The following is an 11,374-nucleotide window of genomic DNA, read 5'->3' on the forward strand; positions in this document are numbered from 1 at the left end:
GGGTCACCCCAAAACCTGCCCCCCCCCCGCCCCAAACCCAGGTGCCCTCCAAACGGACGACGCAGTGCGTCGAGTTTTACTACCTGCACAAGTCGCGGCTGGGACGGGCGCGGAGGCAGGTACAGGGTGGGGGGGGGGGGGTTGGGGACCCCCCCCATAGTGCTGGGGGGGCACCGGTGACCCCCCCCCCCAGGTTTTGGGGGGCACTGGGGACCCCTCTCCTCCCACCTCTCTCTGTCCCAGATGCCACCCGAAGCCCTCGGCTCCCGCTTCCCCTGCAAGCTCTGCGGCAAGTATGCGGGGAGGGAGGGGGGGCAGAAGGGGATTGGGAGGCCCGGGGGGGCACACAGGGTGCTGGGGGGGGGGCATAGAGAGTGCTGCCCCCCCCAGCCCCCCACCGCACCCCCATTTTCCTCCAGAATCTTCCCCAAGATCAAGAGCCGCAATGCCCACATGAAGATCCACCGGCAACAGGAGGGCTGGGGGGGGTCCCAGTTCCTGCCCCCCGCGTGGCCCCCTGTCCCCCCTACCGTGGGGGGGGGCACGCAGCAGCCCCTGGTGTGAGGTGCCCACCGCCCCCCCGGAGCGGGGTGTCCCCCCCCGGACACGGACGAGGACGGAGCGGGAGAGTTTATTGCGGAGATGACACTCGGCCGGGGAGCCCCGTGGGAAAAGGGGGGGACCCCCACGGAAAGTGGGGGACCCTGTCGATAAATAAAGTCCGAGCGTCCCCGGGGGACGTCCCCATATCCGATTCTTCCCCGGGGAGGGGTCCCTGAGGTGCAAGGGGGGCGCGGGGGGGTCCCTCACACCTCGATGTGGGGGTCGGAACCCCGTCCCTCGCGCTGCAGCTGCTCCTCCTGCCGCAGCTTCGGCTTCTCCGTCCGCGTGTGCCACACCAGCACCTGGAGGTGGGGGGGCGTCAGCAGGACCCCCCCAGTGTGGCACGGACACCCTCCCCCGAGCACCCTGCACCCCCCCAGCCTGGTCTGTGCACCCCAACGACCCCCTTGTGAGGACTGTGGCCCCAGCAACCCCCCCAGTCTGGCCTCCCTCCCCTGGGGACCCTGTCCTGTCACCCACGCTCCCAAGGGACCTCAGGACACCCCAAGGGACCCCCCCCCCCGGTCCCTGAGGGACCCCGGCCCCCCCCGGCCCCCACCTGGGTGCAGTTTTCTGCCTTGGGCTCCAGCTCAGCGGGGGAGGTAAGCCTCCCCAGCATTTTGCTGTACTCCCATGGGACCCCAGAACCCCCCCAAGGGACATCCCAAACCGCTGAAGGACCCCCCCCAAACCCCTGAGGGACCTCAGAACCCCCCCAAGAGACCCCCCAAACCCCTGAGGGACCCTGAGACCCCCCAAGAGACCCCCCCCAAACCCCTGAGGGACCCCAGCATGCCCCGAGGGACCCCCCACTCCTGACCTGGGTGCAGTTGTCAGCCTTGGGCTCTAGCTCTTTGGGGGAGATGAGCCCCCCCCAGCACTTTGCTGTGCCCCCATGGGTCCCCAGAACCCCCCAAGGAACCCCCCCAAACCCCTGAGGGACCCCAGAACCCCCCCAAGGGACCCCCCCAAACCCCTGAGGGACCCCAGGACCCCCCATTCCTGACCAGGGTGCAGTTGTCAGCCTCAGCTCCGGCTCAGTGGGGCAGATGAGCCCCCCCAACACTTTGTTGTGCCCCCATGGGTCCCCAGAACCCCCCAAGGAACACCCCAAAACCCCTGAGGGACCCCAGAACCCCCCCGAGAGACCCCCCCAAACCCCCGAGAGACCCCAGAACCCCCTATTCCTGACCTGGGTGCAGTTGTTGGTGTTGGGCTCCAGCTCGGCAGGGGAGATGAGCCCCCCCCAGGACTCCACTGTGTCCCTATGGGACCCCAGAACCCCCAAGGACCCCCCCATCCCTCACCTAGGCGCAGTTTTTGGTCTTAGACTCCAGCTCGGCAGGGGAGACGAGCCCCCCCAGGACCCCCAAAGGACCCCAACTCCCCCCGCCCCGAGTGCCCCCGTCCCTTACCTGGGTGCAGTTGTCGGCCTTGGGCTCCAGCTCGGCGGGGGAGACGAGCCCCCCCAGCAGACTGCTCTCCAGGTAGCCCCTCTCGGCCTGGGGGTCGAAGCGGGCGGCGGGCCGCGCCAGCAACAGGGGCAGCCCCACGGCGAAGCCGGCCATATCCAACGGGAAGGGGCGTTCCGGTTTCCAGGCGGTATGGAAGCCCACCACCCGGCCCCCCGCTACCAGCGGTCGTTCGAAACGTAGGCCCCCCACCAGTCCCACCGGCCAGACCGCCACGCCGCGGGTGCTGCGCATCTGGGGGAGAGCGGCCGTCAGGGCTGGGGGGGCTCAAGGAGGGGGGGGGCACGCCGCGGAGCAGCACAGCCCCTCAAAGAGGTGCAAGGCTGGGGATGTTGAGGGGCAGAGGGGGTTAGGAGAGTGTGTGGGGGAATGGGGGGGCTCTAGAGATGGGGTAGGGGAGTTTGGGGGTGTTAAGGGAGCTGAGGAGGGTGGGGGGGCTGGAAGAATTTGGGGGGAGTTTAGGGAGGGGCTGGGAGGTAACAGCGCGCTCCATCACCTCCAAGAGGCACAAGCTGGAGGTGTTAAGAGGCAGAAAGGAGTTGGGGGGTCGGGAGGGGGACAGGGTGTTCTGGGGGAGGTCAGAGGGTTCAGGGGGGGTCGGGGGGGGTCCCCACCTCCTCGAAGAGGCGCAGGCTGTAGGTGTTGTCGTCGTCGGCGAAGTAGACCACGCCGCTCTCCCCGGGCGCCCGCGTCTCCCGCAGCCACTGCAGCGCCCGGTTGCGTTGTTCGACGCCGCGGGGGCGCAGCCAGGGGGGGTCCCCGGGACGGCGACGACGTTCGGGGGGGGTCTCGACGTTCAGGTGGGTGAAGGGCACCCCGCTGGCGGCCAACAATCCCCCCACCAGAGCCGTGGGGGCTGCCGCGTCCTCCACCACCACCCAGTGCAGCGCCCGCACGTGCAGCAACGTCTGCGACAGCCGCACCAGCTCCGCCTTCTGCACTGGCCTGTGGGGGGGGCAAAATGGGGCTGTGGGGGGCTGTGGGGGGTCCTCGGGGGGGGCATGTGAACCCAAGGGGGTTGGGGGGGGTGTGTGGATGGATCGAGCTGGGAGTAGCCCAGGCCAGGCTGTGTTGGGGGAAATGGGTCTGGGGGGGGGCAGATCAGGTTATATGGGGGGGGATGGGTCTGGGGGGGGCAGCCTGAGCTGTACAGGGTGGGGTGGGGGAAAAATGGGTCTGGGGGGGGCATATCAGGTTATATGGGGCCATGGGAGGGGGACACAGGAGACATGGGTCTGGGGGGGTAGGCAAGTTGTACAGGGTGGGGGGGGGGGAAAATGGGACTGGGTGGGGGCAGATCAGGTTCTATGGGGCTGGAGGGGAGAGGGAATGGGTCTGGGGGGGCCAGGCCGGGCTGTACAGGGTGGGGTGGGGGAGCAAATAGGTCTGGGGGGGGCAGATCAGGTTATATGGGGCCATGGGGGGGGGAAATGGGCCTTGAGGGGGGACAGGCCGGGCTGGAGGACAAATGGGTCTTGGGGGGGTGACCCGCCAGGCTGCACGGGGCTGGGGGGAAGGGGGGGGGCCTGGCCAAACCGTAGAGGAGCGTGGGGGGGTCTCACCTGGCGTAGGTGGGGGTCACCACGTAGATGGTGGGCAGGGCCCGGCCTCCCCCCTGCGCTCGGGGCTCCCCCCGGGCCCCCCCACCCCGCAGCTCTGCCAGCAGCCGGTCCCGGTCCCGGCTCCGCCGCCGCTCGGCCTGTAGCTGGAGCGAGCAGTCGCAGGGCTGCCCTGGTTGGGGGGGGGGGCGGTCAGGGACCCCAGGATAAACCCTGGGGGGGGTCAGGGACCCCTCAGCCGCCCCCCCCCCCGTCCCCACTCACCGAGCTGCAGCAGGGCACAGAGCAGCCCTACCAGAGACACCACGAAGTAGACGATGAAAACGTTCTTCAGCTTCACCCTCATGGCAGCGCTGAGGGGGTCCGGGAGGGGGGGGATCCGGGGGGGCTTTTTTTTTTGGAGGGGGGGGTGGGGGGCTCAGGCGTTCTGCCCCGGAGCCCCCCCAGCAGACTCAGCCCAGAGCCTTTCCCGCACCGCTGCCCCCCCGGTCCCGGATCTAGCTCCCAGTCACCCCAGCACAGTCCCTGCAGCCCCCCAGTACATGCCCGTGCCCCCCCCGCCGCCTCCAAGCCTCCCCCCCCGGTGCTCCCGGTGCCTCCAAACCCCCTCTCCCCCCCCCGAGTCGCCTCAGCGCAGACGTGGCGCCGTAACCACGGCAACGGAGCCGGGACTCACCGCGACGGAACCGGAGCCGGATGGGAACCGGGCCGGGCCCAACCGGGACCGAATTTGGTACCGGGAAGGGAACCGGGACCGGTTCGGGGTCGCGAAGGCTCCGCCGGGCCGGGCCGGGCCGGGCCGGGCCGGGCCAGGCCAGGCCGGCACTTCCGGTCCGTCCCCCCCGCGCTCCGGCCGCCACTTCCGGTCTCGGGTCCGTCCCGAAGGTTCCGGCCGCTGCCCGTGCCCCGGCCCTGGGGTTCCTCCCCCCCCGCCCCTCAAAACACCGTCGGTTTTTTTGGTTTTTTTTTTTCCTGGTTTTATTTATCTTTTATCAAAACCCGGCACGGGGCCGCCTCCTCCCCACCCCACCCCCCCCCCGACCCCACTCAGCTGCGGGAGGGGGGGCCCAGTTCTTGCCCTGCCCCCCCCCCCATGTGCCCCACAGCTGGGGGGGGGAGGGAGGGGAAAGAGAATTGGGGGGGGCTCCCCCAAACCCCAGCTGACCCCCGCTGGCTGGAGGGGGGGGATGGGGGGAGGAGGGAAGGGGAGGGGGGGGGCACAAGGGGGGGAGGCAAAGCTTTGGTCCCCATCCCCCCACCAGCCCCACCCCTGCCCCCCATCCCCATACTTGGGGGGGGGGGGAAGGCAGTGCCCCCCTCCCCCCCAAACCAACGGGCCCCCCCCTTACAGCAGCCAAAGGGGCAGGGGGAGCTCCCTGACCCCGGGTGGGGGGGTCCCGGGGGGCTATGGGGGGGTCCCTGGGGGGTAGGGGGACAGGAAGGGCAGGGGGAGCTGCCCCCCCCGCCCCCCTCCCCCTCCAGCAGCAGCCCCCCCCTCTGCATTATCGGAGGACGATGGCCCAGTCGTCGCCGATGCGGACCCCCGGTTTGCGCAGGGTGAGGACGGAAGTCTCGGCCTCGTGCTGGAAGTCGAGGCGCGTTTCGGAGCCGTCTGGGGTGGGGGGGGGGCAACAACAATGACACACAGGGTTAGGGGGGGCCCCAGGACACCCCCCCCCACCCCCCCAAAAGCCCCCAACTCACCCGCAGGACGGAGAACGACAGTGGCCGGTTTCCCCGTGCCCAGGATCACCACACGCTCCAGCCAAGCCGGGGTGTCGAAGGAACCCCGGGGGTCCGCGGAGCTGCGGGAAAAGAGAAAAGGGGGATCCAGGGGGGGCCCGAGGAGGGGGGCAGAGGGGTCCCGGGGGGGCCTGGGGGGGTACCTGGCTGTCAGCGTGTTGCCAGCGAAGGTGAATTGCAGGTGCAAATAGCGCGCCTTTGTCTCGTAGTCAAAACTCTGCCCGTCATCCAGGAAAAGATCGCCCTCGGCTGTGCCCTGGAGGAAGGGGGGGGGCAACGGGGGGAGTCAGGGGGGGCTGGGAGGGTTGGGGGGGGTCTGTGGGGAGGGTCTGCACTTACCTGGGGGCTGAGGGCCACGTAGAGGGTGAAGGGGTCCCCCCGCATGCACTCGGTGGAACGTCGCACCCTCTCCTGCCGCGGCACCACCGTCCCCCCGCGCTGGAACACCGGCACCTGTGGGGGGGGGTGTGTGTGTGTGGAAAGTGGGCCCAGATCCCCCCCCCCACACCCGCCGTAGCCCCCCCAAACCCGCCCCCCCATCCCCATCACCCACGCTGCTCATGGTCACCGGCACGTAGAGCGTCTGGGGTGCGTGGTGCTTCTGGTGGGAGGTGACGTCGTACCAGACCTGGGGGTACCAGAAAGAGGTTGGGGGGGGGAGGCTGGACCCCTAACACCCCCCCCAAAGCCTGCAGCCCCCCCCCAAAGCTCACCTCTCCCTTGCCGGGTAAGTAAACCTGCACCCCACGGGCACCCTGCTCCGTCACGGGGTGCACCAGCAGCGCCCTGTCTGGGAACGAGGTGGGGGGTCCTGGGTCAGCACCGGGGTGGGGGGGACGACCCCCAAACGGGAGTGGGGACACCCCCGCGGCCGGCAAACCCCCCCTGCCCCTCACCGATCATGTACTGGTCATCGATGGCGAAGGTGGTGGCATCCTCGGGGTACTCCATCCAAAGCGGCCTGGGGGAAGAGGGGGGGGGGAACAGACACACGTCACAAACCTGGGGAGGGGAGAGGGGAGTTTTTTGGGGGAGGACACCCCCCCCCCCCACCCGCTCACCTCATGACGGGCAGCCCGTGGCGGTGGCTGCGGTAGAAAGCGGTGTACCAAAACGGGAGGAGAGCGTAACGCTGGCGGATGGCGGCGCGGATCAGCGCCACGTTTTCCTCCCCGAAAAGCCAGGGTTCGCGGCGCGCCGTATCCAGGTGAGCGTGGGCGCGGAAAAAGGGTTGGAAAGCGCCCGCTTGGTACCACCGCACCAGCAGCTCCGCTTCGGGGTTCTTGAAAAAGCCCCCCACGTCCGCTACAGGGGCAGGAGGGGCTCAGGGTGGGGGTCCGAGCGCACCGAGCCCCCCCTCCTCGATCCCGCTCTCGCCCCACTCACAGCCGCAGAAGGAGAGACCGGCGAGGCCGAAGCTCAGGCACATGGGGATGGAAATCTTCAGGTGCTCCCACTCGGCCGCATTGTCACCCGTCCACACCGCGCCTGCGGGACGGAGAGGGGGTGAGGAGGAGTGGAGGGCGCACGCACACAGAGGGGGGCCCCAGGGTGGACCCCCACCCTCACCGTAACGCTGGGAGCCAGCGAAGAAAGCCCGGCTCAGGACGAAGGGTCGGTGCTGCCCACCCGAGCGCTGGATCTGCCCCTCGGCTGTCGCCATTTGCTGCGGGGACAGGGTTGGGGTGGGGGGGGGAGAAAGAGAAGCCGTGAGGGACCGCCCTGGCGTGGGTAGGGGGGGGTGTAGGGTGAGGGGGGGGGCCCCACGCTCACCACGTAGAGGCCGTAGAGGTTGTGGAGGTCTCGGTGCTCCCAGCCGCCGTGGTGCACGGCGTCCTTGTGCATCGTCACCTCAGGGCCGCTGAAGACCGAGGGCTCGTTCATGTCGTTCCAAGTGAAAAGGTTCTCGGTCGAGCCCTGGGGGGGGGGGCTCACAGTGAGGGGGGAGCACAGGAGCGATGGGGGGGAGGCAGAGGGGTGAGGAGGGGAGAGCAGCTTGGGGGGGGGCACATGAGCAACAGGGGAAGAAGGTGATTTGAGAGCAGAAGAGAGATGGGGGAGTAGGTAGTGACTTAGGGGGGGACACGGCAGCAACCCGGGGGGCCAGACACCTGCTGGGGGGGGCTGACAGCGATGGGGAGGGGGCCATGCACCCACTGGGGCAGTTGCTCCTCACCTCGTACTGGTCATAGGCAAACATGGAGGCCCACCACGCGCGCATCTCAGGGTTGGTGAAGTCGGGGTATGCAGCAGAGCCTGGGAGCAACGCAGGGGTCAGCGTGGACCCCCCCTGCGGCTCCCTCTAGGACCCCCCCCCACCGCACAGCCCCACGCACCTGGCCAGCACCAGCCCTCGTAGTCGCTGCCATCTTTCGTCTTGACGTAGAAGCCGCGGGAGCGCAGCTCGTTGTGAACGCGGTACCCGCTGTCCACTTTGATGTGGGGGTCCACGATGCTGACCATCTCGGGGAAGGGACACAAAAATACATGTCAGCACCCAGAGGGGGTCCTGCAGCACCCCTCCCAGCCCCTCAGCGGGGGTCCCCTACCTTGCGTTTCTTGGCAGCCAGGCGTTCCAGCATGTCACGGGGTCGGGGGAACTTGCTGGGGTCCCAAGTGAAGTAACGTTTGCCGTCAGCGTGTTCGATATCCAGCCAGAGGACATCGCAGGGGACGGCGTGTTCCTCGAAACCCCGCTCCACCGCTGCCACGTCCTCCTCGTCATTGTAATTCCAGCGGCTCTGGTGGTAACCCAAAGCAAAGAGGGGGGGCAGCGCCTGGGTGCCTGTGGGGGAAACGGATGGACGGACAGACAGCGGGGCTCGCAGCAGGGTCCCCGGTGCCGGCCCTGTTTTGGCACACCCTCCTCCTTCCCTCCCTGCGGTGGCGTACCGGTGAGGGCGGCGTACTGCCCTGCCACGGCGGCGGGTGTGGGGCCCAGCAGCAGAAAAACGTCGATGATGCCGCTTTCCGACATCCAGCGCACATCCGTCTGCGGCGTCTCGCCCCCGCCCTGCATGTAATCCAGCAGCTTCCCAAAAAGTGTCTGCGGGTGGGGAGGGGTGTCAGAGTCCTGCCGGAACCCCCCAACTCCTCCCCAGGATCCCCCTGTCGCCCGTTCCCGCACCTTGCCAGCAGTGTTGGAGCTGATATCCACCCAGGTCTCGGCAGCGTTGAGCCAGAAGATGCCGAGGGTGCGACGGGCGCTGTGTGCTAGCAGGAGTGGGACGGAGCCGTAGAGTGCCATGGGGTTGTAGAGCTCGTACTGGAAGACGTCCAGGTTGTAGAGGCGGTACGGGTCTCCCCCCCTGCAGGACACCAGGCGGGTCAGCGTGCCCCACCACGGTACCACCGTCATCACCCTCCTCCCCGACTCGCCCTCCCTGCCACTCACTCGGTGGTGCGGAGCCGCAGGCTGTCGGCGTGCTCGGGGATGCCGTAAACGTGCTCGAAGCCGGGCAGGGAGAAGTCCAACCCCACTGAGGTGGGCCCTGCAGTGGGACGGGGAGGGGAGTGGTGAAACTGGGAGCCCCCCCATACCGGTCTCCCCCCCTCCCCTCCCTGGCCACGGGACGGGCCTCACCGTTAGGTTTGGTGTCCGTGTGTGTCTTGAATGTCTCCTCCCAGGAGCCCGGCTCCTCCACGGCCTCAGCCGTGGCCTCCGTAGGCTACGGGACCAGATGCCATTAGGGATGGGTGGAGAGAGGGGTTCTCCCCCCCCCAAAAAAATAAGGGGGGGCCCAACTCCCTGCTGGACCCCAGCACCTCGTCTGCAGCCCCTCTCCCTGTAATACCTTCTCGCTCTGGTTACTGGCGTCCTCCGTCCCGCCAGTGGTTTCCTCCTGCCCCTCGGCAGCCCCCCCTTCTTCTGCCGTGGGCTCCCTGGGGGTGTCCCTGTGGGGGTGGGGGGGCAGTTATAAGGTCCCGGGGCATCCCGGTCGCCGCAGGCAAGAGTCACGCACGCAGCAGGTTCGCGGTGGGGGGACACACGGACAGACACAGGACACCCCGGCAGGCACTCATTCGGGGCCCTGAAGGTGGGGACAACACCCCAACCACCCCCCCCCAGCTCACTCGGGGTGGGGGGGGGCAGTTCCTCACTTTTGGGGGGACGGGGACGGCCCCGGCCACTCCTGCCCCTTCCTTCTCCCTCCCACCGGGGCCTGCCCGGGCCAGGGGGGCTATGGGGGGGACACTGCCCTGGGAGTCCCCTGGCCAGGGCTCCCGCTGGGGGCCCGGGGGGGGGCGGGGGGGGGCAGAGACAGCAGCAGAAGCCACAAATTTACCTATGGAAAAGGGTCTTGATCTTATCCCACAAGCTACCGACCGAGCTACTAACTTTATCCGAGAAACTGGGGCGCGGGCGGGGGGGAAGCGCAGCCAGAAACAGAAACACAGCGAGAGTCAGTGCGAGGAGCCGCCGGACGGACAGACGGACGCGGCCCGGCCCGGCTCCCCCCCACCCCCCACCCCTTCCCCTTGGGCTGCTCACCCTCTTGGGGTGGGTGGTGGGGGGCCCTTTGGAATGCTGCCGTTCCCCGCCTCCCCTTTCCCTAGGGTTTACCTTCACTGGTGGGGACAGCCAAGCACCCCGAGCTCCCCAGGGGGGGTTTGCTGGGTGCCCTGGGTTGGGGAGGGGGAACCTGGGGAGCAGGGGGGGACCCGGTCCCACCCACCCGGCCGCAGAGCTGCCCACCCCTGGCCGCACTCACGAGTCCCGGCGGTGTCGGAGGTGCTCGAAGAAGAGGAGCCCGCGGGCGTTGACGCTGCAGAGCAGCTCCCGTCCCTGCAGCAGGTCCATGCGGAATGGCTTCTCTGTCACCAGCAACCGGTGTCCGGCGGGGCCCAGCGACAGCTCCAGGCTCCCCTCATCTCGCCCCGTCACCGCCAACCTGCCGGAAAGGGGAAGGGAGATGCCGATAGCGGCTGCGTCCCCCCACTCCCCGCCCCGGCTAACGTGCGTGTCCCCATCTCTGCATCCCCTCCCCTCCACCCGGCGCTCACCGTTCCACCGGTGGCTCAGCCACCAGCACATCCGGCACCTCGAACCGCGGCCGCAGCGGGTTCAGCTCCTTGATGCGGATACGGGTGACGTTCCCTTGCAGCCCCCACAGCTCCAGCAGCAGCGGGACCTGGAAAAAAAGGGGGTGTGTGGGAGGAAAAGGATGGATATACAGACACGGTCTCGGCAGGAGGGTGCCGGTCACTGCCTCTGCGCTTTCCCCGGTCCCGGTACGGACCTTGGTGACTTCGTTAACGAGCTGTAACCTGGCGGCGTCTGGTCCGAGCTGCAACGATTCCAGGAGGGCCCGGTACGGCGAGTGGCCGGGCTGCAGGCCGCGCTGGCGCCTGTGGGGAAGCAAGAAAGGGGTGTGTGTGTGTGTGGGGGGGGGGGGGGACACAACAAACCCTGAGCCCTGCCCCCCCCCCCCAAACCATGGCTAACCCCCCCCACCTGCAGAAACCGCTTTGTTCACACGTCTTGAAGTTGCTCCGGTCCACGGCCAGGGCAGTCGCCAGGCAAACGGCCGCCCACAGCAGCACCGCCGGCCTCCGCCTGCGGGGGGGGGGGGACACACGAACACACATATACCGGGTCCGACCGGGGACGGGGCGGGGGGGTGGCGGGGCTGGGCCGCAGCTCAGGCCCAAGGGGTGGGGGTGGGAACCCGGGGAGGGGGGGGGGGGTCCCGGGGGAGGGGGGGGTGTCTCGGAACGCGGGGTGCCCCCCCGGGGAAGGGGGAGGGGTACGGTCCCGGCCGCGGGATTCCACACCCCCCCCACACACACACACCCCCCTCCCGGCGCACGCTCACCTCCCCGGCGCCGCCGCCATCTTGGATCGGGCCTGACCCTTCACCCCGCCCCTGGCGCCCCCCCCACCCCCCACCCCCCGCCGCCGCGTCCCATTGGCTGAGGGGAGCCCCGCCCGCGAACCCGCCTTCGGCCACGCCCACTTCCCCCCTACAGCTGCGGGGCGGAGCTTAGGGGCCCGCC

At 69.1% G+C, this 11,374-nt stretch overlaps 2 protein-coding genes across 3 annotated transcripts; both read right to left on the reverse strand.

Annotated features, from left to right (window-relative positions):
- Positions 1-615: 615 nt before the first annotated feature.
- Positions 616-4,468, reverse strand: B3GAT3 (beta-1,3-glucuronyltransferase 3). The gene is made up of 6 exons (XM_075059356.1): positions 4,311-4,468; positions 3,899-4,022; positions 3,638-3,806; positions 2,690-3,020; positions 2,019-2,309; positions 616-905 (listed from the first exon to the last, which is right to left on the reverse strand). Exons 2-6 carry the CDS (start codon positions 3,978-3,980, stop codon positions 807-809), a joined length of 972 nt encoding a protein of 323 aa, XP_074915457.1. The 5' UTR covers positions 3,981-4,022; positions 4,311-4,468; the 3' UTR covers positions 616-806.
- A 133-nt stretch (positions 4,469-4,601) lies between these two features.
- On the reverse strand, positions 4,602-11,243 carry GANAB (glucosidase II alpha subunit). 2 transcript variants are annotated; one of them, XM_075059342.1, is made up of 25 exons: positions 11,194-11,243; positions 10,833-10,934; positions 10,618-10,726; positions 10,382-10,509; positions 10,090-10,269; positions 9,664-9,729; positions 9,172-9,271; positions 8,961-9,045; positions 8,772-8,868; positions 8,505-8,685; positions 8,270-8,423; positions 7,927-8,162; positions 7,714-7,840; positions 7,554-7,633; positions 7,151-7,294; positions 6,947-7,043; positions 6,764-6,865; positions 6,439-6,682; positions 6,274-6,338; positions 6,091-6,167; positions 5,931-6,005; positions 5,717-5,830; positions 5,521-5,633; positions 5,339-5,439; positions 4,602-5,246 (listed from the first exon to the last, which is right to left on the reverse strand). In XM_075059342.1, the coding sequence occupies exons 1-25, from the start codon at positions 11,211-11,213 to the stop codon at positions 5,137-5,139; spliced, it is 2,907 nt and encodes a 968-aa protein (XP_074915443.1). In that variant the 5' UTR covers positions 11,214-11,243; the 3' UTR covers positions 4,602-5,136. The 2 variants fall into 2 exon arrangements, with proteins under 2 accessions (XP_074915443.1, XP_074915444.1); XM_075059343.1 differs by lacking the exon at positions 9,664-9,729.
- Between the last annotated feature and the right edge of the window lie 131 nt (positions 11,244-11,374).

Source organism: Buteo buteo, chromosome 29, assembly GCF_964188355.1.
Source record: "Buteo buteo chromosome 29, bButBut1.hap1.1, whole genome shotgun sequence".
Lineage (NCBI taxonomy): Eukaryota > Metazoa > Chordata > Aves > Accipitriformes > Accipitridae > Buteo > Buteo buteo.